This window comes from Atractosteus spatula, chromosome 10 (assembly GCF_055471065.1).
Source record: "Atractosteus spatula isolate fAtrSpa1 chromosome 10, fAtrSpa1.hap1, whole genome shotgun sequence".
Taxonomy (NCBI): domain Eukaryota; kingdom Metazoa; phylum Chordata; class Actinopteri; order Semionotiformes; family Lepisosteidae; genus Atractosteus; species Atractosteus spatula.
Window position 1 is genome coordinate 18,003,834 of NC_142715.1, and position 26,663 is coordinate 18,030,496.

Consider the following 26,663-nt stretch of genomic DNA (forward strand, 5'->3'; position numbering starts at 1 on the left):
TTGCTCAGTTGGACAAAAGTACACAACCTACCTTTATCAGAAATATTTATGCATCCAAGGCTTTACCGAAGATATTACTAATAGTATTAATAATGAATGACTCTGGACAAGCTGTATACTCAAAGTATAATTTCTTTAGCACATTTGTACAAGCACTTGGAATCTGTCCAAGCCATACTTTGTCAGGCATTTTGTTTTACTTCAACGGGCATAAAAACTCCCTTGCTTTTAACAGGGCGTTTCATAATTTCTAGCTACGAAAATGATTTAAAATGTGACACTTATCATTCAACTAGAGTTCAAAATGTCACAAGGATCCTCAAGAGCACAGCAAAGACTGTATTAAAAGATACTTGTATGAGATACATGTGAATCCAGGCTTTTTTATCAACGCTTTCTTTTCCGTATACCAGATTTTATGGAACCACTTCAGAAGGGTGTCAGCCAGTCAGATTCCAGGAATCGGTACTTTAAAGGAAAAATACACACCGGTATTCCATTTCTCCGTAACGATTTTAAGCATCGAAGTATTTAACTAGCATGTGAAATAGCGTGTGAAAAAGTGGTAGTTTTAAGCTTTTCTGCTAATATAATATGGAATCGCGTATCTAAAGAATTTAATAACGATATGATTATATTCGTGTACTGCGACAGGGCTGTGTAGTGCTGTTTCACCTCTCTTTTCTTGCAACTTCCCTTGTAGCCTACTGGTCTGCGTGCCCGATTACCGACTCACGGGTTGTGTGTTCAAATCCAGCTGGTGCTGGACTTTTCTTTAAACAAACATTTCTTCGAAAAAATAGAATAGCGATATTATGGAAAATCAATTGACTTTTTTATTTCAAAATATCACAACATGATCGATTCTAAGTCATTTTTGGTAACAATGAATAGTCACCTTCTTCCCTTCTGACAACGGTCCCTGCTTCTGCTTCCTGCTTCTATTGTGTGTGTGTCTGTAATAGAGTACATTTTTATAGAGAAATGGAGGCTGGACAGTATGCGTTACAATATAAACATTTATATTGATTTAAATCGTGTTTTGATTTAAATCTCAAACGTGTGTTTAATTATATGTGTTTTTTTATCATAATCAGGCTAATGCAACATAAATTGATACAGTATCTTTGTCTTCTAAGTATCTTAATAAACTTTCAGCATAGCTTTCTACCCGTTTAGATTTATATTTCTTGGGATTTTGGGATCAAACGTGGAAGGATTAGATTGTAATCGTTTTTATTTTTCAAATACGTTTTAGAAAAGTGTAATCTATACCTGCCCAGACTGTACGCCTTCCTAAACCTCGCCTTTCACTCCTGTCCTGCTCTTCCCCGCGCACCCCAGCCGGGCACTCTTCGGCCTCTGCCCGGGACGAATGTATATTTTGATATTTACACCCGGCGCGGCACCGAGGGAGCGTCTGCATTTATAACTTAGTTTTTAAAATTAGTCAAGCAATATGAAGCATCTCCTTTTACTTTTAAGTCCCTTAAATACATTGAGCACAGCTTTCTCACCACTTAAGATTGCTTTTTGATACCATCCTTACACAAAGCAGAAACTTTCCGATGACATACAGTACAAGTGGAAAGATTACAGATTTTAATCGTCTTTAATTTTGTTACGTTATACGTTTTAGGAACGTTTCATCTAAACAAACACCACAAAACTATTCTCGATTGTATTTTTGAATGTTATGTCACACCTACAGTAGTTCACTGCTATAAATACATCGAATTAAGAAAGTTATGTGTAGCACTTTAGATCTTTTTTTCTGAACCAGGGAAAATCTGATCATGTTTCTCTATAACAATAATAAAAAACTTTATTTTACATATCACCTTTAAAAGTGGCATCTCAAAGCAATACAGTAGATCGAAAAACAGTTAAAAGGGACCAAAGTAAATACCAGACAAATGCAAACGCGTTTTTAATAAAATGCTTTTATTCATTCAGCAGAGAGTGAGAGGGACATCCAGCAGAGAGAGACACACACACCGGTTTCCATTGACAAAATAGTTTTTTTTTCAATTCCTCTTGTCTAACAGGAATGTTTTGTTTGTGGACAGACTGTTAGACTAGAGGAAAAGAGAGCCTCCTTCTACGAAGCATTTCGTTGATCCGATCACAAATTCTTTTCCAGTCGCACGCAGTAAGGGTTGAGAATCTCCGATTCACCATGCTACTAATGGTTTCCCGGAGATTGCAAGGCAAGGCACTTTTGCCTCTGGACCCATCGAAATTTACAGACGTGGTCCACCCCCAGTAAATTTCAAAAGTCACAAGATTTCGAAACACGAGGGCGGCGTAGCGGTCGGCTCTTGCTTTCCCATCTATGCCGATGCACTGCAAGTACAACCCCCCCTCCATCTCCTGGGTGATGGGTAACAGTTGGACATCTGGGAGAATTATTCATCCCACTGGCGTCTGTGAATTCCGCTGTGCTTCCTGGGGGGAGATAGACGGCGGGGACAGCATCAACAAATTCCTGCGCGGTGGTGAGCGGAGAGGCCGGGATGGAGTGTCCTGAGGCGGTGTGTGCTCTGCGGGGGGCAGAGCTTCCGCCAGGCATTGCAACCTGCGCGGCGGGGAGAGGCACTTTTCAGGAGACAGCTGCTCAACTGTTTGACTGCTGGAACATACTGTCTCCTTCCTCTGCATTTTCAGGAGTGTCTCTAGCCTCCCAATCCTCCCCAGTAATGCATCGTACTGCTCCCGCTGCTGCAGAAATGTCTCCACACAGGTGCTGCTTCTACAGGTTGGCACCCTGGCCAGTGGCCGAGAGCAGAGACCCACGGCCTGTGGCAAAATATCATATTTCATGTAAGAAATAAAGTCACACAGTAGTATTCATCAGTCGCGGAACAGACGTCTAAATAAGCTTTTCTTTTTTTCCATCTTACCGCTTTCTTTTTTACTGTCCTGGTGGTAGATTTCGAAGATCGTTTCGCCCGTGCGGTGTTTTCTTGAAGAACAGGCTACGAAGAAATAATTATAATTGAATTTAAAATTCAAAACGGCGATAATACCTTGAAATATGCACTGTAATCACGTATTTCAGATGAAGTCTGCTGTATTTGCTTACCCTTCGCTCTTTGGAAGCTGGGGTGGCAGAAGCACCCCGTCTCTTCCCGTAAAAGGTCTTGGTCTCCATACTGTACTGTGGTCGCTGTAGTGCAGGTTCGCAGTTTTTTTTGTGATGGGAGCTCACCCAATCCCTTGGTGTATTTATGCTATATTCACATGTACGGCTAGAATGTTCATTGTCTTCCAATGAAAGGCGGGTGCCTTTTGCTGAAGTCGGGAGACATTAGAGGCTTGCCACACCCGGACTGTTGAACCAACGCATTAGCACGTCAAAGCCCATTGAGGACCCGGGCGCAATAGTTGCTTTGTCCCTTGATTTACTGATCTGCATTAATTATGGAAATCGAGTTCCTGCTCTTTGCAGACGACCTGGTCCTGCTGTGGCCCACAGAACAGAGGCTGCACCAGAACCTGGCACTGCTAGAGCAGCACTGTCAGACCTGGGCGCCGACAGTCAATCTGGACAAGACCAGAGTTATGGTTTTCCAGAAAAAAAGCCAGACCTCAGGGAAACAGGTACAAATTCACACTTAACAACACATTAACACCTAACAACGGGAGCAGGGACGAATTAGGCCAGTACCCACTGTTGTTAAACATACAGAAAAGAATATTAAAGTATTGAATATTAGTATTGGCTTTAGTATTAGCCATACAGAACATTAAAGTGCCCCTTTTCCATTCAGCGGGTGCCTGAGCCGCTGTGTCCTATCTTCTGACAGTCGCCGTTGTGAATGTCTGTAGAGTGTATCTTATTTTTAGTAAATAAAGTGCATTTTTGCACACTATATGTGCAAAAGTTTTATGATATGTCGCTGTTGTGAATGTCTGTGGACATGTGCTGGCTGGACAGGAGGCTCTACTTATTTATAAGATCTCAATTTATTTTAGTCAAAAATTTATATATCACCTTTAAAAGTGGAATCTCAAAGCAAAGTAAATACCCAACACTGATTGAACCCATCTGTCATGCTAATAAAACACCTTGAATTGAATTGAATTGAGGGAGAGAGGGGGGGAGGGCGCGCAAGATAACCAGGACGCAAGGCAAATAAGATACACTCCACAGGCATTCACAACAGCAACATATGAAACGTTTGCACATATAATTAAGTTATTACTTGGTTTTCAAAGTGCAATGAAATACAATATTGTTGTTGTTGCTGTTCTTGTTGTTTTTATCCTGTAAAGCGTTTTGAGAAGCCACCTTTAAAGGCGATATATACTGTAAAAGCGCTGATTCTTATGGAATGTGTTCCGCCGGGGATTCAAATTTTTCTAAGCGTATCTAAGGAAATCTCAGTATAGCTTTGTTCATGAACAAACAGTGGCATTTTACATTATTATTAGTTTTTTTATTTCGAGAGATTGGAGAAGTAGTTCAAGTGTTTTTTTTAACTTCCTGAAAAACAACTAATAATTTAACTATATGTGCAAACGTTTTATGATATGTCGCTGTTGTGAATGTCTGTGGACATGTGCTGGCTGGACAGGAGGCTCTACTGTACACAGAGAGGGGCGGGAGGAGGGGACAAGCCGATACATACTCTTAGAGTTTGATTAATAGGGAATATAATACAAAAATATAGTACTAAAAATAAGATACACTCTACAGACATTCACAACGGCGACTGTCAGAAGATAGGACACAGCGGCTCAGGCACCCGCTGAATGGAAAAGGGGCACTTTAATGTTCTGTATGGCTAATACTAAAGCCCATACTAATATTCAATACTTTAATATCCTTTTCTGTATGTTTAACAATAGTGGGTACTGGCCTAATTTGTCCCTGCTCCCGTTGTTAGGTGTTAACGTGTTGTTAAGTGTGAATTTGTACCTGTTTCCCTGAGGTCTGGCTTTTTTTCTGGAAAACCATAACTCTGGTCTTGTCCAGATTGACTGTCGGTGCCCAGGTCTGACAGTGCTGCTCTAGCAGTGCCAGGTTCTGGCGCAGCCTCTGTTCTGTGGGCAACAGCGGGACCAGGTCGTCTGCACAGAGCAGGAACTCGATTTCCATAATTTTAATGCAGATAAGTAAATCAAGGGACAAAACAATTATTGCGCCCGGGTCCTCAATGGGCTTTGACGTGCTAATGCGTTGGTTTAACAGTCCGGGTGTGGCAAGCCTCTAATGTCTCCCGACTTCGGCAAAAGGCACCTAGCCTTCCTAGGATTGTTGACCGGGGCGGGGGACATTCGGGAATGTAAGTCTGAGAAAGACAGTCTCACATTTGTGGACAGTCTGTCCACAAACAAAACATGTAAAAAAAACAATTACTTTTTGTCAATGGAAACCAGTGTGTGTGTCTCTCTCTGCTGAATGAATAAAAGCATTTTATTAAAAACGCATTTGCGTTTGTCTGGTATTTACTTTGGTCCCTTTTAACTGTTTTTCGATCTACTGTATTGCTTTGAGATGCCACTTTTAAAGGTGATATGTAAAATAAAGTTTTTTATTATTGTGTAATGTTTCATAGCCGTTCAGGGACGCCAAATATGTAATCATAGTGGCTCTCTGAAGGCACCAGTTCTGTAGGGTTTGGGCATTTACTGAGACAATTATTAATTGTAGCAGTAAATCACAAAGTTGATTCTTGCGATGGCTTTAGAATCCAACCATGCGACATAACTCAAACAACGCACACACACAGGTACTAATACACGAGGATACATTTATTAATACATAGAATATGCATATAAACCTAACAGATCTTATCGAGAGGGTTATCAGAATACAAAAGGTATATATTCAATCAGTTACGAAGTGTTACACATATCAAGAGGACATACGTTCAGTATATCATTCATTAAGACCGTTTCGTAAATGAACTTGGTTATAACTTCTACATTAGATACTCAAAACAAGTACATAACTCTTAGGAATTAAATTGATATCAACTGGTTGGGATAACAATTGAATTCTCGAGTTGTAATGCATTGAAGTTGAATACTCATCCAATCTTTGGGGATTCAGATCTCCTGCGGGCACAAAGAAACAGTTGCAGGCTGTTGCTGTCCAATCCGCGCTCTCTGGCTGTGTGCCAGGCTGTGCTGTGCGGCTTGCGACGGTGCGCTGCTGATGCTCACTGACCGGCTAGTTAGTGTTGGCTTTAACTAGCAAAGTTTGTGCACAGGAGAAAAGATGACTGTGGGTTCCAGCAGGTCAGGAAGAGGACCGGTTCGTTCCTGATGAAGCGCTAGTTCTGAATAATGATTCAGCTGTCCACAGTTCCGACCTGTTCACGAGGCCTGCTGCTGTTGCTAACCTCGGGTGGATCCTTTGGTTACTCTCTGGCAACCTCCGCTCTAGACTCTTAGAACAAAGGAAAGTTCTGGCACTCGGACACACTGGCCGTTCCGTGGTTGTCCGGGCTGAGTCTCAGGATGGTCAGGAGGCGCGCTGCGAGAATGTCCTGCCCTTGGGAGCCTTCTGCTCCTGGGCCGTCCTGCCCTGGAATTCTCCTTTGAATTCCCTTTAGAACAGTCCAAAGAAGTCCACTCCTGAATCTTACTGAATCTCCCGAATCTGAATCTGAATCTCTGTGTTGCCTGTTTTTACCTGGAGGAACTTCAGCTCGTTGATTGGCTGAAAGTTCCATGGGCATCAGAGTCCCACGTGGGTTACTCGGCCCTACCAGTCCCTGATTGGTTGATCAAGGTGAGATATGAGTCACTTACTCCTGACACTTAGTAATGCAGTCCAGATGTCCAACTGGCACTCCCTAGACAGATAGGCGCCAATGGATGACCATTGATCCTGATAGCCAGACTTAGCTAAGTGCATCCCCCTTTGGGAGCTGTCCTAGGACCTTAAATCACCCTGCACTAATGGTCTCTCTGTGGCTGCACCACAGAGATGAACAGAGAAATGGGGCCTCATTTGGGAAGCTCAGAAACACTTAATTCTGCCTTATTATTAAGCCTCGCCGCTACAATTGTTATAGAGAAACATGATCAGATTTTCCCTGGTTCAGAAAAAAAGATCTAAAGTGCTACACATAACATTCTTAATTCGATATATTTAAAGCAGTGAACTACTGTAGGTGTAACATAACATTCAGAAATACAATCGAGAATAGTTTTGTGGTGTTTGTTTAGATGAAACGTTCCTAAAACGTATAACGTAACAAAATTAAAGACGATTAAAATCTGTAATCTTTCCACTTGTACCGTATGTCATCGGAAAGTTTCTGCTTTATGTAAGGATAGTATCAAAAAGTAATCTTAGTGGTGAGAAAGCTGTGCTCAATGTATTTAAGGGACTTAAAAGTAAAAGGAGATGCTTCATATTGCTTGACTAATTTTAAAAACTAAGTTATAAATGCAGACGCTCCCTCGGTGCCGCGCCGGGTGTAAATATCAAAATATACATTCATCCCAGGCACAGGCCGAAGAGCGCCCGGCTGGGGTGCGCGGGGAAGAGCAGGACACTAGTGAAAGGCGGGGTTTAGGAAGGCGTACAGTCTGGGCAGGTATAGATTACACTTTTCTAAAACGTATTTGAAAAATAAAAACGATTACAATCTAATCCTTCCACGTTTGATCCCAAAATCCCAAGAAATATAAATCTAAATGGGTAGAAAGCTATGCTGAAAGTTTATTAAGATACCTAGAAGACAGAGATACTGTATCAATTTATGTTGCATTAGCCTGATTATGATTAAAAAAACACATATAATTAAACATGCGTTTAATTATATGTGTTTAGAAAAGCTTAAAACTACCACTTTTTCACACGCTATTTCACATGCTAGTTAAATACTTCGATGCTTAAAATCGTTACGGAGAAATGGAATACCGGTGTGTATTTTTCCTTTAAAGTACCGATTCCTGGAATCTGACTGGCTGACACCCTTCTGAAGTGGTTCCATAAAATCTGGGATACGGAAAAGAAAGCATTGATAAAAAAAGCCTGGATTCTCATGTATCTCATACAAGTATCTTTTAATACAGTCTTTGCTGTGCTCTTGAGGATCCTTGTGATATTTTGAGCTCTAGTTGAATGATAAGTGTCGCATTTTAAATCATTTTCGTAGTTAGAAATTATGAAACGCCCTGTTAAAAGCAAGGGAGTTTTTATGCCCGTTGAAGTAAAACAAAATGCCTGACAAAGTAGGGCATGGACAGATTCCAAGTGCTTGTACAAATGTGCTAAAGAAATTATACTTTGAGTATACAGCTTGTCCAAAGTCATTCATTATTAATACTATTAGTAATATCTTCGGTAAAGGCTTTGATGCATAAATATTTCTGATAAAGGTAGGTTGTGTACTTTTGTCCAACTGAGCAATCTTGCTTTCATAAAATATACCAACATTTTAATGACTGATGATTAACATGCTTTAATACACAGTTCAAAATTAAAAGCTCAAATGCTGTACATGAGAGGTTAAGCTCCCCCTGGCGGTTTTACAAGGTGACGCCGGATAGTTTCCGGCATGACGTCAAATGACGTGATTAACCACGTGATACTGCGTGACACCGCGTGATACCGCGACACGCCCACCGGGGTATGCCGCGAAATACCCCACCCATTTTGAATGGCTGCATCTGTAGCAGGTAGTAGGTAGTTTTTTCAATTGTAACAAAGCTGCTCACCGATGAAGCTCGGAAAAGTAAGGTAAAAGCCTGTGAAGGGCTGTTACAGGAATATCAAACGCTATTCTTCGGGCCTAAGACTGGAATTGTAGAGATGAAAAATGTAAGTAAAAACCTTCATCATGGGGACAATTTATTGATACTTTATTTCAATATGTGCCAGGCTGAGGCAATTATTGTGGAATTTTTTTGTCTTCTCCAAGTCCTTCTTGGTTTTATGTGGCCTAGAGCAGGGTGCTAATTGTCTCCTATGAGCTGCACATCGTTATCTTACGTATGGGGAAAACTTGGAAAGATAAGTCCCCAGGGAAAGTAGCACCTTTTGAGGAAACAATCCCTTATGGCATCACAATATCTGTTCTTATTATGTGCCAGCATTTGGTTTCTCAGTCACTATATACTGGATATGCTAGTTTTTTTTCACTGTATTGGTACTTTATTTTGTTGTATTTCTTGTGGCCTGGTGTCATGCTGTTGAAGTTCTCTCCTATCTGCAGGATACACAGGGTTCAGGCTGGCGAACGGCTCTGACTCCTGCTCTGGCCGAGTGGAGTTACAGTGGTTCTTCAAGGACTGGGGGACAGTGTGTGACCTGTACTGGGACCTGACAGATGCCAGGGCTCTCTGCCAGCAGCTGGGCTGTGGGGAGGCTGTAGCAGCACCAGGACAGGCCAGGTTTGGACAGGGCAGTGGACCAGTATGGGCTGATGTGTTTGAGTGCCAGGGCAATGAGAGTCGTCTCTCACACTGCGCTGTCTCTTCATGGGGCAGAGCAGGGTGCTCTCATGGACAGGACGCAGGAGTCATCTGCTCTGGTGAGAATCGTGTGTTTAAAACACAGTGACACACCCTCTGCTTACACACAGAAGCACACTGTTTTCATGATTGAATATCTGCTCTGTTACACACTGCCAGTTATGTAAGAGATGCAAAGATGAAAACACATATTCCTTAAAACGTGAGTGTGTTTTTAACATGTCATATCTATCTCAAATACTCCCTCAAGGTGTTATTAGGTTGTTATTTTCTTTCTGATGGATAGATACACAAATACACTGAAGACTAAAAATCAGTTTTATATTTATATTGATATCACTAATGGCTCTAAAAGATTAAAGAAAGTTCTGTACCTCAGTATCCTGTAATTAACATCTGACCTGCTTAATTAGTTTAATTAATAGAGCCCAATTAAACAGGAGGCTGAAAAGAAAGTGAGTCTCAAAAAAGTCAAGGTTTACAGATGTTATGTACACCTGAGCCCCACACGCAGCTGACACTCCACTGGTGAAACATCACTCCTGTGGACAGAAATGAGCTGCTTCCTTCTCTTTCACAGACTCAAATATGACCAGAGATTCACCTGGAGCAGGTAAAGAGAGAATGAGGACTGTCTTAATCACATCAGTGCTGTTTTATTTGTAGTTTCATTTCTGGTGTTAAATTGCTCTTCTCACACAAGGTTCACAGTCTGATTTCTCTCTCTCTGTTTGTTCCACAGGCTTCCCTTCTTCAGCTGTACCCTCTTCCAAAACACCAGGTATGAATTAGCCCCTGTTCTGTATCTCCAGGGCTCTCAGTGTGTGTTGATGTCTCTGTTGCTCAGCGGAATCCCAGATCAGTCAGTGAGGCAACAGCTGTGTGTGTGCAGTTTTTTCTGTGTGTCACAAACACACTCGGGTCTTTGGGATCTAAGGCAAACACATCTATCTGAATACTGCAATTTGACACTGGTGGAGCTATTGTCTCTATGCCCAACAGTGGGTCAGAAAAAATAACTTATCTGGTATACTGTTTATGAACAATGTGGAATATATTAAACTTACTGTATATATTAAATATATATATATAATATAATATATATACAGTGCCTTGCGAAAGTATTCGGCCCCCTTGAACTTTTCAACCTTTTGCCACATTTCAGGCTTCAAACATAAAGATATAAATTTTTTATTTTATGTGAAGAATCACCAACAAGTGGGACACAATTGTGAAGTGGAACGAAATCTATTGGATTTTTGAAACTTTTTTAACTAACAAAAAAATGAAAAGTGGGGCGTGCAAAATTATTCGGCCCCTTTACTTTCAGTGCAGCAAACTCACTCCAGAAGTTCAGCGAGGATCTCTGAATGATCCAATGTTGTCCTAAATGACTGATGGTGATAAATAGAATCCACCTGTGTGTAATCAAGTCTCTGTATAAATGCACCTGCTCTGTGATAGTCTCAAGGTTCTGTTGAAAGCGCAGAGAGCATCATGAAGACCAAGGAACACACCAGGCAGGTCCGTAATACTGTTGTGGAGAAGTTTAAAGCCGGATTTGGATACAAAAAGATTTCCCAAGCTTCAAACATCCCAAGGAGCACTGTGCAAGCGATCATCTTGAAATGGAAGGAGTATCAGACCACTGCAAATCTACCAAGACCTGGCCGTCCCTCTAAACTTTCAGCTCAGACAAGGAGAAGACTGATCAGAGATGCAGCCAAGAGGCCCATGATCACTCTGGATGAACTGCAGAGAACTACAGCTGAGGTGGGAGAGTCTGTCCATAGGACAACAATCAGTCTTACACTGCACAAATCTGGCCTTTATGGAAGAGTGGCAAGAAGAAAGCCATTTCTCAAAGATATCCATAAAAAGTCTCGTCTAAAGTTTGCCACAAGCCACCTGGGAGACACCCCAAACATGTGGAAGAAGGTGCTCTGGTCAGATGAAACCAAAATCGAACTTTTTGGCCACAATGCAAAACGATATGTTTGGCGTAAAAGCAACACAGCTCATCACCCTCAACACACCATCCCCACTGTCAAACATGGTGGTGGCAGCATCATGGTTTGGGCCTGCTTTTCTTCAGCAGGGACAGGGAAGATGGTTAAAATTGAGGGGAAGATGGATGCAGCCAAATACAGGACCATTCTGGATGAAAACCTGTTGGAGTCTGCAAAAGACCTGAGACTGGGACGGAGATTTATCTTCCAACAAGACAATGATCCCAAACATACAGCAAAATCTACAAAGGAATGGTTCACAAATAAACGTATCCAGGTGTTTGAATGGCCAAGTCAAAGTCCAGACCTGAATCCAATCGAGAAGCTGTGGAAAGAGCTGAAAACTGCTGTTCACAAACGCTCTCCATCCAACCTCACTGAGCTCGAGCGGTTTTGCAAGGAAGAATGGGCAAGAATTTCAGTCTCTCGATGTGCAAAACTGATAGAGACATACCCCAAGCGACTTGCAGCTGTAATCGCAGCAAAAGGTGGCTCTACAAAGTATTAACGCAAGGGGGCCGAATAATTTTGCACGCCACACTTTTCATTTTTTTTATTAGTTAAAAAAGTTTCAAAAATCCAATAGATTTCGTTCCACTTCACAATTGTGTCCCACTTGTTGGTGATTCTTCACATAAAATAAAAAATTTATATCTTTATGTTTGAAGCCTGAAATGTGGCAAAAGGTTGAAAAGTTCAAGGGGGCCGAATACTTTCGCAAGGCACTGTATACATATATACTGCTTATGAACAGTCTGTTACAATAAGTGTATATATTAAATTAATCAAAAGTCAAGAAACACTGTACTTGAACTGTATCTGCTGTGCCTAGTGGGCCGAGATAATCTTCAACTTGTAACAGCAGGTCATGGTGATCTCTTAGTACTACACTGACCTCTGACCCCTGACCTCTAATTCTCTGCTCCTAGATCAGCTGTCCCTCAGGCTGATTGGGGGAGGAGATGACTGTGCTGGGAGGCTGGAGGTTTATCATAATAGCTCCTGGGGGACAGTCTGTGATGACTCCTGGGACCTGGCAGACTCTCAGGTGGTGTGCAGGCAGCTCCAGTGTGGGACGGCCCTCAGTGCCCCAATGATGGCCTCCTTCAGCCAGGGAACTGGTCCCATCTGGCTGGATGAGGTGGGCTGTCTGGGGAACGAGTCGTCTCTGTGGGAGTGTCCCTCAGCAGGGTGGGGACAGCACGACTGTGGACACAAGGAGGATGTGAGAATCCTGTGTTCAGGTAGGGGAGAGAATTAAAATTACAATGATTCAGATTATTTAATCCCACATTGTGGATATGGCTTGCATTTAGAGTGCCTAGATATGTTTGACATGTGAGGATGTGAGAATCTTGTGTTCAGTAAGTTAACTAAATAAAATAATCCACATACTGGAATTCCACATTGTGGATATGGTTTGCATCTGGAGTGCTTAAATACATAAACTGAATTCTTATTAATTTATATCCAAGCATGTATAAAAATGAAAGCAATGTCATTGTTATTCATTTTATAATAATAATAATGTTTTTATATGATTATTAATCTTTGAAGGTCCTAGAAAAAAAGCTGACAGAAGCACTCCAGCCCCTCAGGAACAGCAGCTTCAGCAGCACTGCCCAGGTGAGTTCAGTGTGTAAAACAGTCAGAGACACTGCAGCTGTGAGCTGAGGAACAGTAACCATACAGCTCTCTTCCAGAGTCATTCAATACCTCACTAGTCTCTACTACAGTCATTGAGCTAAAGACACTCAGTAGCCTCTGTGCTTTTGTCTACAGTCACAGATCTAATGACACTCAGTAACCTCACTGTTGTCTTTCAGTCCCCCTGGCTCTGCGCCTGGTTGGAGGCACTAACTGCTCTGGGCGGGTGGAGCTGTGGTATGAGGGCTCCTGGGCGACAGTCTGTGATGACTCCTGGGACCTGCAGGATGCCCAGGTGGTCTGCAGACAGCTGGGCTGTGGGGACGCAGTGAGCGCAGCAATAGAGGCCTCATTCGGACCAGGAAATGGCGCCATCTGGCTGGACGAGGTGAACTGCACAGGCAGTGAACTTCACCTGTGGGACTGCTGTCACTCTGGACTGAATCAGAGCGACTGTCGACACAAGGAAGATGCAGGGGTTACCTGTACAGGTGAGGAGAGTCTTAGAACTGTAAATAAACAAGGTAGCAGATCAATGGAAAAGTTAGACTGATGTTACCCATACTCTATCACTGCTTAATATCTAACTGAATCAACTAAGATCATCAGTGACAAGATTGGGATGTTTTGTAGCCCTGTGTGTGTGTGAACAGCACTAGGCTTTAATTCCGAACAAGACACCATTCATCCTGCAATCCTAGATTTCACCTCAAGGAACAAATGTAAAGATTTTCTTTTTATTAAGACCACTCTGGATTCAACTTGCTATAAAACCAAAGGCAAAATAATGACAGTTCTCCTATCTCTTTTACAGGTTTGTCAAAGACAACAGCCAGTCCAGCAACAGCTACAGGTGAACAGAAATCCTCCTTGTCATTGATAACTCCTGTCATTCTGTCTCTTCAGATTCCCAGTGTAGCTGTAGTGTCTCCTCTCCTCCCTCAGGGTGAAGATCAGTGTTTTTAGATTCCCAGTGTAGATCTTGTGTTAGTGTCCTCTCTTTCCTCACTGATTTACTGACAGTCCTGATGGGTTAGATTGGGAATCCTTAACTTTTCTTCATTGATCTTAGGTTCACCCTGAAGCCATGATACCCACATATGGGAACAGGAGGAGAACAGGACATGTGTCAAAGTGTATATGAGCCCAAGAGCACCTCTCCTGATCCCTGTTCATCCATTGTCTCCCCCTCTCTCAGGCAGAAACAGGACAACACCCCAGACACAGCCACTGGGAGGCCTGTCCGCCTCGCCCCTGGTCCTCCTGCTGCTGGGGGCTCTGCTCTTCGTGGTGCTGGCTCTGTTAGTGGGGCAGCTGATCCAGAATAGGAAGCTGAGGAAAGGTAGGGAGGGAACTCGCCATCCACATAGTGACCTCTAGTGGTCAGTTCTGTCACTCACATGGAACTGATATTTATATAATTCCCTTGAGGAATAAACCTGGTAGAGAAAACCATTTGAAGTTTAAGAAAGATTATCAACAATTAAAGATGGAGATATCAGGAAATTTGCAAATCCAGAAGCATAACATTTAGGTGCTCTAATGTCCAAAGAAGGTTTAGTAGTCAATGTTTGATCTTGTACTCTGCTCCCTGCATGGCATGTTAACCCTGAGTGTCTGTTTCCTCACACAGCCCTATCTAAGGGAGCACTCACCCCCTATCATGATGCCGTCTACGAGGAAATAGAGTACAAACTGGCCAGAGAGGGAACCTACAGCGCCCCCAGGAGAGGTGAGTGGAGAGAGTCTTCAGGTGTGATTAGTCTCCACCCTCGGAGGAAGATCTGAGGACTTACACTTGTAGAAAATCTCACTCAACTGGTTTCTGACAAAAAGAGTATTTTTTAGTTTTAAACCTGTAGGGTTTTTTCTCAACTGGTGTCAAACTAAGTGACGAAAATCAACACAGCACGAATCTGGATCTGCCTTATAAACACAAACTCACACCCTGGCTTCTCTTCCAGTAGAGGACACTGAGGCTGCTGTCCGACTGCAGGTATTACTGATCTGTCCTCCTGTTCACAGGGAGATTCCTCTCTGATGAGATGCCCTCTGGATATGACGATGTGGAGGACAGTGAGGGAGACCCAGTACCAGGTGAGGGAAGATGGAGTCAGGGGGCTCAGTGTGGGAGTGGGGGTGTCTTCAGTCCAGTACTCACTCTCATCCCAAACCAGGCTGACATTTAGAGAACTTAAGTAGAAAATCCTGAATTATACAAATAGAACCACATGTGTTTGATACCTTATAAAGCCAGCTCTTCAATGTTGCCTCACACTAGCCTTATCTCGGCAGATCACAGATGCTGAGCAAAACTATAGCTGGTCAATACTGGGGTGGTAAACAGGGTGCTGCTTTCATTGGTTTTGATAGAAAAGGAGACTGGGGAACAGCATACTGTAAAAACTGCCTTTCAGATCAGATAAATCAGCGACCCTAGAGTTCTGGCTTAACTATACACCACAAAACATTTAAAATCACACTTTACAATAACTTTGCAGCTCTATGGTCAAACTAAGTCTGAGTCCGGAAGTGTAAATTCTCTGTCTCTCTCTGTGGTTCAGGAGACTCGATAACCTCTCTGAAAGAAGAGATCCCAGAGTACTATGATGATGCTGTAACTGTAGCTCAGAGCCCAGATGCCTTGTCAGGTCAGTTACTTCAGTCTAGTCACATGGGGAAACTCTGCACCAATCTCAGTGAGTCTGACTCTCTCTACTATGTCTTTGATCTCAGCTTCTGAATACGGAGTCTGTGTTATTCTGCACCAGTCACATGAATCTGACTCTCTGACTCTCTCTCTCTCTCTCTCTCTGTGATCTCTGCCCTGCACACTCAGTCTGGGTCACTGTGCTGCCAGTGTCCAGCTCCTCTTCAGTTGCACATAGTGTTCAAATCACTCTCTGTCCAAATACAACCAACCTTTCTCTGCCCTGTTGTCCTTCAACATCTTATTTTAAATTTTAAGAATTGTTTTAAATTTCTTACTGAAGTGAATAGGACTAGAAATCAGGTTCCCTGATCTCCTGTACTTGTCTGGAGTTTAAGTTCCAATGTGATGTTCAGTTAATCAGTGGGTTCTGAGGAGCTCCAGCAGTCATGTGCTCTAGATAAATCAGTGCTCTGATATGCGTCACTGAATCTGTACTCTTTGTGGTTCAGGACAGCTGATGTCCCCTGTGACGGAAGAGGCCCCAGAGTACTATGATGATGCTGTAACTGTACCTCAGAGCCCAGATGCCTTGTCAGGTGAGTTATTTCAGTCCAGTCCCATAGAGAAACACTGCACCAATCCCAGAGAGTCTGATTCTGTGCACTGCACGGCACATTTGGATTATAGGGCTCACATCACTGCTCTCTGTCCAAATACATCCGTACGTCACTGCCCTGTTGTCCCTCAACATCTTAATTCAAAATCTAGGGTTAGTTTTAAATGTATGACAGACATGAATAGGAGAGGAAATCAGGTTCCCTGATCTCCTGTACTTAAGTGTCTGGTGTTTTAGTCGTAACGTGATGTTTAGTTAATCAGTGTGTTCTGACGAGGTCCAGCAGTCCTGCTCTTTAGATGAGTCAGTGTTCTGATGAGTGACAGTGACACATTGCTCTGTGTGCTTCAGGAGAGCTAATGTCCTCTGTGAAAGAAGAGGGTCCAGAATACTATGATGATGCCATCACTGTGCCCCAGAGTCCAGACACTGTGTCAGGTGGGTTATAATAAATAAGATTCATCAGTACCCCTGTACCAGCCCACAGTAGCCTTTGTCATTAGAAATTAGTCTCAACCTAATTTCATATCTGCAAATAAACACTAACTGGAAATGAAGAGGCCAGTTTGTGTCAGAATGACAGAGACATTACTGACCTGCTCTTCTGTTTACAGGAAGACTCCACTCTGATAAGACACCCTCTGGATACAGTGATGTGGGGGACAGTGAGGGTTACCCCACTTCAGGTAAAGGGGGCTACAGCCAGGGGGCTCAGTGTGGGTGAGGTAGTTCAGGGATGGGAAGATAACCTCCAGTAATCCATCTCTGTTGCACTCTCATCCAAGACAGGGGGGAATCAGGCATTTTGCAGTAGCGGTAGCTTCACTCTGTCATGTCCTACAAGGATCAATAACAGCCAATAAAGGCGGAGAGACCTGAATTGTACAAAGTTAGATCACAAAGATCAGAGTGTCATTGAAACCCACCTACTGACACACCCAGCCAATCAGATGATTTAAATTGATCAGCAGCTGATCAATGATGAGGGAGTAAGGTCTGGACAGAGCAAAGCTTTAGATTCCCCAAGACCAGGAATTCTATTCTCTGACTGCAGAGAGAATTACTAGGCTCAGAAATGACTAGGTCTTCCTCACTGTGGTTTAAGAGCATTGATACTTCATAAGTATAAGTGAATTCTACACTGAATCATCAAGTCTTCCAAAAAGATACAATTTAATTTAAAAAAATCCTATTAAACACTTTTGACTACAGTATTGTAACATCTATTCTGTATACTATAACTGTTAGTCCACTAATAGCCATTGATATCAAAGCAGATTACTTCTCAGATATGTTCTATTATGCTTATTTTTTGTTATGCAAATTATCATTATATCAATAAATTGTATATTGTTTGGTTAGAATACATGTGTGAAACTATAGATTATTATGTTTGATTAGTTCCTAGAAGTCTACAAGTACTCTCAAAATATACTGCTATAATTTCTGATTGTTACAGAAAATTAAAATACCCGTTCACTGCACTGCACTCACAACTGGCAACCCACTGAAGCTAAGCAGGTGTGAGCCTGGTCAGTACCTGGATGGGAGACCTCCTGGGAAAAACTAAGGTTGCTGCTGGAAGAGGCGTTAGTGGGGCCAGCAGGGGGTGCTAACTCTGCGGCTCATGTGGGTCTTAATGCCCCAGTGTAGTGACGGGGACACTATACTGTAAACAGGCGCTGTCCTTCGGATGAGACGTAAAAACCGAGGTCCTGACTCTCTGTGGTCATTAAAAATCCCAGGGTGTTTCTTGAAAAGAGTAGGGGTGTACCCTGGCGTCCTGGCCAAATTTCCCATCGGCCTTTATCAATCATGGCCTCCTAACAATCCCCCTCTATAAATTGGCTTAATTATGCTGCTCTCCTCCCCACTGATCGCTGATGTGTGGTGAGCGTTCTGGCGCACTATGGCTGCCGTCGCATCATCCAGGTGGATGCTGCACATTGGTGGTGGTGGAGGGGAGTCCCCATTGCCTGTAAAGCGCTTTGAGTGGAGTGTGCAGAAAAGTGCTATATAAATGTAAGCAATTATTATTATTGTGACTATGTAAGTGTTTTAAAAAATCTAGGTACACCTGGGTAATGTCATCAATTCCAATTCCAATTCCAGTTCCAATTACATTACATGGCTAGGGGCTGCAAAGCAAGGAGATGTTTGCTGAGATGTTGAGGTGTGAGATTCAGTGATCAAAGCAACCATAAAGTTTAGTTAAGTTCTGGGTAAATGATTGTCAATCAACTGTCCAGGAATGACAGAGCTATTTCTTGCTTCTACTACTTGTCCATATCAACTGGAAAGACCAGATTGGAGTTTAGTCTTTGACCCTCATAAAGAGAGCTTGCCTTTCTGTTGTTTTTAGAAACTTTAATTTCTTGTTTAGAGAATCCCTTGGTTAAAAGTGCCTCTCTTGGCTAGTGGGAGCATCTTTAGAACAGGGAGATAGGCTCCCATTCATTTTGTAGCAATTGGGTTCACAAAAAGAGAGATTTAACTGTAGGTTGTAATGTCTTTGGTTTAGAAGGTTTGATTTATCTCTTTCTTTTATGTAGGTGTTCTGTAAAAGCTGAATACTTGGTAGCAGTTTGAGGATTTTCTGGATGGTTAGGATGTAGGTGTCTAAAACACCTTGTTAGCAAATTTGTAATTGTGTGCTGTATGTTTATGTTGTGGGTAATTTCGTGTGTGTTGTGTCGTTAATAACAAATATTTAACTGTTGGGAATATATTTGGCAAAATCTTTACAAGTTGGGGGCTTATGATTATGACTTTATGATTTAATTATTAATTTATCTACTCAGTCATTTCTGATATTCACCATTTTCATAATACTTATTTGTATCAGTATTATGTTAATAACTGAGTCATTTGTAAAAATATGAGTCTGTGTCTCTCTGTCAGGTGTCCCCCACGCTGGCCCTGGAGTGGACAGGGTCCTGCCCACACTGCCCTCTGAAGAAGGAGCCCCTGCCCCTGACAGGACTGACTACGATGATGTTGGGGACGAGTCTCAGGGAGAGGATGGGTGCTGTGAGACTGACAGGGCTGTCTGGGAGAAGCTCCTCCTGTAGGTCTAGACACAGAAGAGCTTCACCAACAGAGTCACACAGTCTTACAACAGTTCTGAGCACTGAGACTGTCTGTGACCTGAGTCCACTTCACTCCACTGTTTCCACACTGACACTGTGAACTGAGTCCACTTCACTCCACTGTTTCCACACTGTCCTGCAGGTTGTGTTTTGAAAAATTGAGACTTGAACATTCCATTTCTGCTCAGCCTTTCTTTTAATACCTTTTGATATTCCAGATATAGGAAATAAAATTGTTGATTGATGTACAGTTCTGAATGTACCACTTTTGATGGGAATATTTTTTAATATGTTTTATTAAAGTTTTGCTTTGCAATAATCTTTGGTTTTGTTATGCTCATTTCTAATGTATGACATTAAAGGTATCATTAAAAATTAATGAGCCCTTGGTCACTCGCAATGATAAAATCATAAGAAAGAAGAAAGTTACTTGTTTGTTTCAAATCATAAGTATCAGTAGATCCACACAAAGGACAAAAAAACAATGTACACAAAGATAGACACAACATGATACAACCTAAATGTTATTTAAATTTCCCTACAAATCAAGAGAAATCATGGGTCCTGCAAGAAGACACTGTACAGCATCAGTGATCCAAAACCTACAGAAATTGTATAGCTACAGAGAGTTACAAAAGCATCTGGATTTAAATAACTGGAACACAGGAAAGCTAAAACTATAAACAGGAATGACTGACATTGTAAAACTCACGATCATAAAGGGTCAGGCCTTTTTAAACTAACTTGCTAAAATAATATCAGAATGTTTTTGGACTGTGGTAAAAAAATATAATAATTGCTTGTACTTATATAGCACTTTTCTGGACACTCCACTCAAAGCACTTTACAGGTAATGGGGACTCCCCTCCACCACCACCAATGTGGAACCACAGCCATAGTGCACAAGAACACTCACCACACACCAGCTCTCAGTGAGAAGGAGAGCAGAGTAATGAAGCCAAATCATAGATGGGGATTATTAGGAGGCCATGATTGGTTAAGGCTAATGGGAAATTTAACACATCTTTGTAGAACAGAGGGACAGTTAGTCCTCAGTAATATCCTCTACTTTGGCCTCTACTCTTTTTGAAAGAAGTCCCGGCATTTTTAATGGCCACAAAGAGTCAGGACCTCAGTTTTACATCTTACCTGAAGGACAGAGCCAGTTTACAGTATAGTGTCCCCATCACTATACTGGGGTATTAGCACCCCCTGCTGGCCCCACTAACACCTCTTCCAGCAGCAACCAGTTCCCCAGGAGGTCTCCCATCCAAGTACTGGCCAGGCACACACTTTTTTTAGCTTCAGTGGGCTGTTAGTTATGAGTTGCAAAGTGATATAGCTGCTGGCAAGAAACTAGACCACCTGAAGGAAACTAATGCACACATGGGGAGAAACCACTCAGCTCTACTCAAGGACAATTTTTATCTTCCACCTACGATTTCAACATTTTCCTTGGAAGATGTCAAACCACAGAGCCTGTGCTGTGCTTCAGTGCCGGCTGTAGTTGACATCCTGTTGAACAGATAAAAGCCATTTCTCGTCACTTGCTCAGCGAGCAGGCTCAGCGCAAACAGAACGCAGGTGTCTCAGAGTGGTGTGTCCAAGTGGCTGTAAAAGGGCAGGCCTCCACCAGGGCCACAGCTAAGCTGGTTAAGGTACCTGTCTAGTAAACTGGTGAACCTGAATTCAAATCCTGCCAGTGCCTTTCTTTCTCTCTCGTCGTGTAGAGTTTATCATTATGGACAGCAGCAGGCGTCTGCCTTAAGTTTAATGTAAGTGTTCATTTCTGGAACAACTTGTTTTTCAAAAACTGCACACAAGTTGCGATAGATAAAATACTAATCTCCCCTGTCAGTGCAGAATTACTACCAGCTGGCAAGAAAATAAAAACGATTTTTTTGTCTTTTGCCTTAAACCTATGAATGTAGAAGAAAAGGTGATACAGAAGATAACCCTTAGACGTTCATCGAAAGCTCAGTAAACGATAAAGCAGAGGCTCGTGTTCTGAATTCTCCTCGCATCTGATTGTCTTCGACCATTAAAAATTACACTGTGCAGACATGTCACTCTTCCTAACACAATTAAAGAGGCACAGGCAAAAGTGCCTCTCAGGAGTTTAGTTCAGTGGTAGAGTGCTTGCATTGCGTGTGTAAGGCTTTGTTTTCTATTGCCACTCTGGATTTCTTTTTAAACGCGATATCTTATCTGCGATTATCTTTCGTGTGACTTCCCCCGTGTGTGAATTTCAGCGCGACACATAAAACCGTTTGTCTGTTTTAAAGAGATGCTATTTTTAAAACAGACCAAATGAAAGACCTAGTAGCTAAATACAAGTAGGAAACACGAGAATCTAATTGAGAAAAATTGGACCGGAGCAATGTACAGTATTACTAATAGCGGCACAAAGCTCATAGTTAGGAAGCACACCCGCAGGGCCAGTGACTTCAGATAAGAAGATTGTAGGTTCGACTCCTCCCTGGAGTTGTGAAGTTTTAAAACCACGATTCTCAGTGCTGTCACTGTAGTGTGCGCGGTCCTACACAACCTTTCTATCGACTGGGTGAGTCTCCGATTCTTTCTGCACATTCCTCCTATTTCACCACCATTATTGTAGGACAACAGCCATAGATACGAGAAGAGATACTTTTCCGAGCAACTGTCTTAAATAATCACGTTGAAAAAGGTGACAAAGTTTTTTTTAATTTAACATAACCTTACATTTGCCTGTTCAGTTCAAGTTATTTTCTGTATGCGCAAAGTCCCCAATTTTTCTGCTGTCTCCTGAGAAATACAAGTATATATCAAATCACAATAAGTAATACAAAAATCTATTCAGCTAACACCCAGATGTGACAAAACACATGTAAGACTTACACCCCCTTTAAATATGTATTTCCTTCATTTCCGTTTTCTTCCCTCCCCAGGATACCTGAAAATTCACTATCCCATATTAAGGGCTGTACATGCATTACCTGTAATACAGCTACAAATAGAGATATACATTAATCTGAATTATTAATAAATTACACTTTTATTAATAAAGACATGTATTGCTACAATTCATTGTGAATAGTTGTGGTGCCTAGAAAACAATTTTAGCTAAATATTTCAAGGGAGTGATGCATATGTTCGTTATTGTGACTATATTATTTCCACTACATTCAGAACAGTTCAAATAAGATTGACTGTTCCACTACTGAGCTACTTAAACCCTGTGAAGAGGTGGTTTAAGTTAGTCTCCTACATCAGTAACATCTAATGGGCAGCAGATGTTATTTTAAAATTGTTGCAATTGAGAACAGGTTTAGTACAGCGCTGCTGACAAATTTCAGCAGCCAAGATCGTTGCAATGACCCCTTGTAGATACCAATCAGCCGCAAGAAAAAAAAAACATAATTTGTGCCTTTATTAAAAAAAAAGAAAAACAGATGAGTAGTTTATGTGGTAATTTCAGGTACAATGTAATAACTTAAGTTAAGTAGTCCCACAGTAATGCGTGGGGTCCTATCAATAGAAAAAAATACTTGAAACCCGAAAACACAACAACCACAAAGCCAGAAGTCTTCCGGGAACCTAGGAAAAGTAGTAGTCTAACGACTACAGAAAATAAAAAAGAACATTAAAAACAAATCTGAGGAACAACAAAAACACAGAATCTAATGCGAGAGCTTTTTCAAGTCTTCATCGTGCTCCCTTAGTCCCAGTAGACCTCACACATATACAGTATCTGTGTACAGATCAGCAGGGGGTCCACAGCTGATGGGAATTTAAGTAGTGACCTGTGTCAGTATACGTGGGCTGCAAATGAAAAAGTATAGGTTTATCCCATGCTGAAAAGAGAAGGAAACACGACGTGGACCCTTCTTCGGGTGTGATGTGGAATAAACCTGTACCTGTTACTTTGATGTTAATTTAGAGCGGATCTCCAGCAAATACCTTACAGACTGCAATCCCACTGGATAAGGTGTTAAAGATTACTTATAAGTAGCAGCATCTAAAGTGGACAGTTGCTTTCAGTAGCTAAAGACATGCTATACTGCTCCAGGTGAGGCTCAAACTCATAACCTCGGCATGACTCTGCTGTGCACTGCTATATAAGTACCACACACTGACCGATTGCTCCACTGGAGCTGTACAATTTGCTTTCCCTTCACAGACTGATGTTGCACAAACACAGGGTGAAACAGGGTTCTGGTTGTGGATCCATCTCCACATGGGGGAAAGGGACAGTAAAATAGCAAGGAAAATACAAGAGAAGAAACTGAAAGAATTGTGCTCACTGCAAAGTAGGAAGGAAAGAGGTGGCCAGATACATAAAACAGCTAATTTTTAACGACATTCTTTGCTGACAATCAGCAGTTGGATTTCTCTTCATGTTCCGCTGTGCAGTTTGAACGTTTGTTCTCCCAGATCGGATGGTTATATGAGATCAACTGATATAAATTAGGACTAATCAGAATCAATACAATTGATGTCTGGTGAAGGCAAATAACCTTTGTACATGATCTGGAATGTGACTGGTTACATTTCAGCACAGTTACAACCCCCTTTATAAAGGGTGTGCACACTTACACAACCAAGGCATTGAAAGTTTTTTTTTTATTATTGTTCCAAAAAATGTTCCATTTGTTTTCTTTCTTAAATGTTGTTGCTTAAAAGATCTTATTAAATGTGAAAAAATCTGATTGTGAAAAGGTCAAAATGATAGTGAAAAAATGTGTAATGTGCGGAAAGATGAATTGTGGGAGCCCCTCGACTCCTCGTGTCGTTCTGTATTTCTCTCTCATTCTACTGGGAGTGGTGCCGTCGCTTCTGGATAAAGTCTGTCAGTGGTCATTCCAGACGGGTCAGATATGAGTGCGCTTCGGCACAAGAAGAGACATGTGACTTGCGAGGATCCCTACAGTGTCTTTGGTCTTCTTGAGCGAAGTAGTTTTTTTTTTTAAAGGTTCAAGGAAACCTGAATATGTTTGCTAAAGTATTTCAGAAACACAGTCAAATCGAGTACGATTGCTGCACAGATCTGCATTCTGCAATTAGAATACTGTTTGTGTGCTGTATAAAATACACCATTCAAAACTTCTAAAACAGGAGAGATACAATTCGGAATTTGTCTTCTGGTAAAAATAAAATACACAGGCGCTATAAGCAGAGTCTGAAGCCTGCTCCACAGAAGAACTATATTCAGAGTGCCAAAGAAGTCGCTTCCACGCATCATAACACCGCAAACTCAGACTACAAGTGCTGAAAAGCCGTTATGAATGGTAACTGGTAATTGGCTGGTTTAAAGCTCCAGTCTCTTCGAAGGTGTGACTTGTAATCCCACTCTGCCCCATATTTCCTCGTTAAGGTATTTTTGTTGTTGCCTCCATGCGATTTAATCAATTTCAGAATAATTAATTTGAACAACAGTAATAATCATATTTATTTTATTTTTTATATGTTTTTTTTATTTTAAAAATGTGGTGCCTTGATGGGAAGCAACTTGGTACAGCAGGTTTGGTGGCCAAGTGGTAAAGTGTTGGGCTTGTAAATTGAAGATCTCACACTATTGAGAAAAGATGTATGGTAAGATATGCATTAAAATGTGAAAGACTGAATTATAAAAGGTGCAGCACAATGCAATTTGTGAGTGTTTTGCATTGTTAAAATTCACCGGGTTTTATGCTGCTTGGATTTCTTTCTAGCCTACAAAGTGACCACTGTTTCATTTTCTATTCACTCCTTTTGAAATACACTTCTCAAACTTCCGAACCGAATAAGGTTTCATGTGTGACAGCATTCCCCTGCAAATGCTGTTTCCACGATGTATTGGGCGAACCCGAATGAAATATTTTAGTGCTGGCTCAAATACGAGGAATTTCAGGAAACCTGGAAAGGTAACACATGCATTAAATGACATAAATTTAAGCGTGTATTCAGCATGAACAGAACAACGCAGTGCTCAGAAAAATGATATAAAGCCGCAATTCCTCTTTTATCTCGGGCAGATCATTCCGATACGATGTTTCTGCAGAAGAAATGAGAAATGCCGAACTCCAAACACATCGTTGCCATTATTGTTACCCCTACTCCTGTAGTTTTAAACTCTAATCAGTGGGTATGTAATGTTGTATAGGGGCTGGACTACTTTGCTCTGTCCAAATTCCATTATGTGAATTTACGCTTTTTTAATAACAGCATTAACAATACAATGCATGCTCAAAAACCATTACTTATTAGCTTATGAAGTGGCAGTGTTTTGACAAAGTGTGGTATTCGAAAAGTAAATGCTGAAGTGTTTAATACTTGCTCGTGTGTAGATCTCCCTCCATTTAGACAAACTCTTGCTTGCCTGATGCTTTCAAAGCAATATCTGAATCAAGACCCAACGTGGAAAGAAAGCTGAATTACGCCAAAGATCATAAGGCACTGGGGATCACTGTTACGCCATCAGGTCCTGCTAGGAGCATTGGAGGGATCAAATGGACACAGAGGGACCCAACGTGGGGGTTGGACCCACGGTTCTGAGATTAAGAGATTCAAGCTCTATCGACTGCGCCTATTTAAAGCTTGTGCTACAGCACTAATGTTTCTAGTTGTGGATGAACATGACATAATATAACAGCAGGAACACGTGGCCCACAAGCAGTGACAGTATCGCTATCACATTTGGCTGCAGTATATTGTGTTGGGAGCAGCAATAACTTTCCTGCAGAAATGGGAGTGCCTTTAATACAGCTCTTTCAATCGGATAGAGTAACAAGAACCGACCTAATGTTTCTGCTGTGGATACATCTCCACATGGGGGAAAGAGACAGTAAAATAGCAAGGAAAATACACGAGAAGAAACAGAAAGGATTGTGCTCACTGTAAAGTAGGAAAGAAAGATGGTCAGTCATGTAAAACAGTTTGGCGATAATTAGCAGCGACGGTTTTATGTTATTTAGCTCACGGATTTCTCTTCATGTTCCTTAAGATGTGTAATTTGTATGTTGGTTGTATGAGAACAGTTTCTTCTAAAGTCCTGTCAATTGACAGTGGAGAGCTAGCTGGTGCACGTCTTCAAGAAGACTCTCTTTAAGGCGATTACAAGTTTCTCGATTAAATCTGCGTCATATTTTTAAAATAGTTTAGCTAATGAGCAATGAGAGTATAAATGAATTCTCCCACCCTCCATTCGAAGATAAAACTTAATGTGTGGTCTAAGTTTCCTTGAAGCTGTT

The 26,663-nt window shown here is 41.7% G+C and overlaps 2 protein-coding genes across 2 annotated transcripts in view; both read left to right on the plus strand.

The window, feature by feature from the left end:
• Window positions 1–9,999, plus strand: part of LOC148825579 (scavenger receptor cysteine-rich type 1 protein M130-like) — a 97,305-nt gene extending 87,306 nt beyond the window's left edge. The window contains exons 10-11 of the mRNA XM_088926327.1: window positions 9,192–9,382; window positions 9,994–9,999. Of these exons, the coding sequence (XP_088782453.1) occupies window positions 9,192–9,382; window positions 9,994–9,999 (197 nt within the window). The remainder of the gene's footprint in view (window positions 1–9,191; window positions 9,383–9,993) is intronic.
• Window positions 10,000–10,029: 30 nt separating this feature from the next.
• Window positions 10,030–19,437, plus strand: LOC148825586 (antigen WC1.1-like). The gene is made up of 12 exons (XM_088926328.1): window positions 10,030–10,054; window positions 10,184–10,222; window positions 12,380–12,694; window positions 13,277–13,356; window positions 13,408–13,588; window positions 14,296–14,439; window positions 14,731–14,829; window positions 15,123–15,194; window positions 16,260–16,346; window positions 16,718–16,804; window positions 16,981–17,052; window positions 19,268–19,437. Exons 1-12 carry the CDS (start codon window positions 10,030–10,032, stop codon window positions 19,435–19,437), a joined length of 1,371 nt encoding a protein of 456 aa, XP_088782454.1.
• The last annotated feature ends 7,226 nt before the right edge of the window (window positions 19,438–26,663 follow it).

Excerpts from the sequence above, each read along its gene's own strand:
- LOC148825586 (XM_088926328.1), top strand. The coding sequence starts at position 10,030 with ATGACCAGAGATTCACCTGGAGCAG. Across the intron at positions 10,055-10,183 it reads CAGAGATTCACCTGGAGCAG|GCTTCCCTTCTTCAGCTGTA; the intron begins GTAAAGAGAGAA and ends TTTGTTCCACAG. Across the intron at positions 15,195-16,259 it reads TGAGGGAGACCCAGTACCAG|GACAGCTGATGTCCCCTGTG; the intron begins GTGAGGGAAGAT and ends TTTGTGGTTCAG.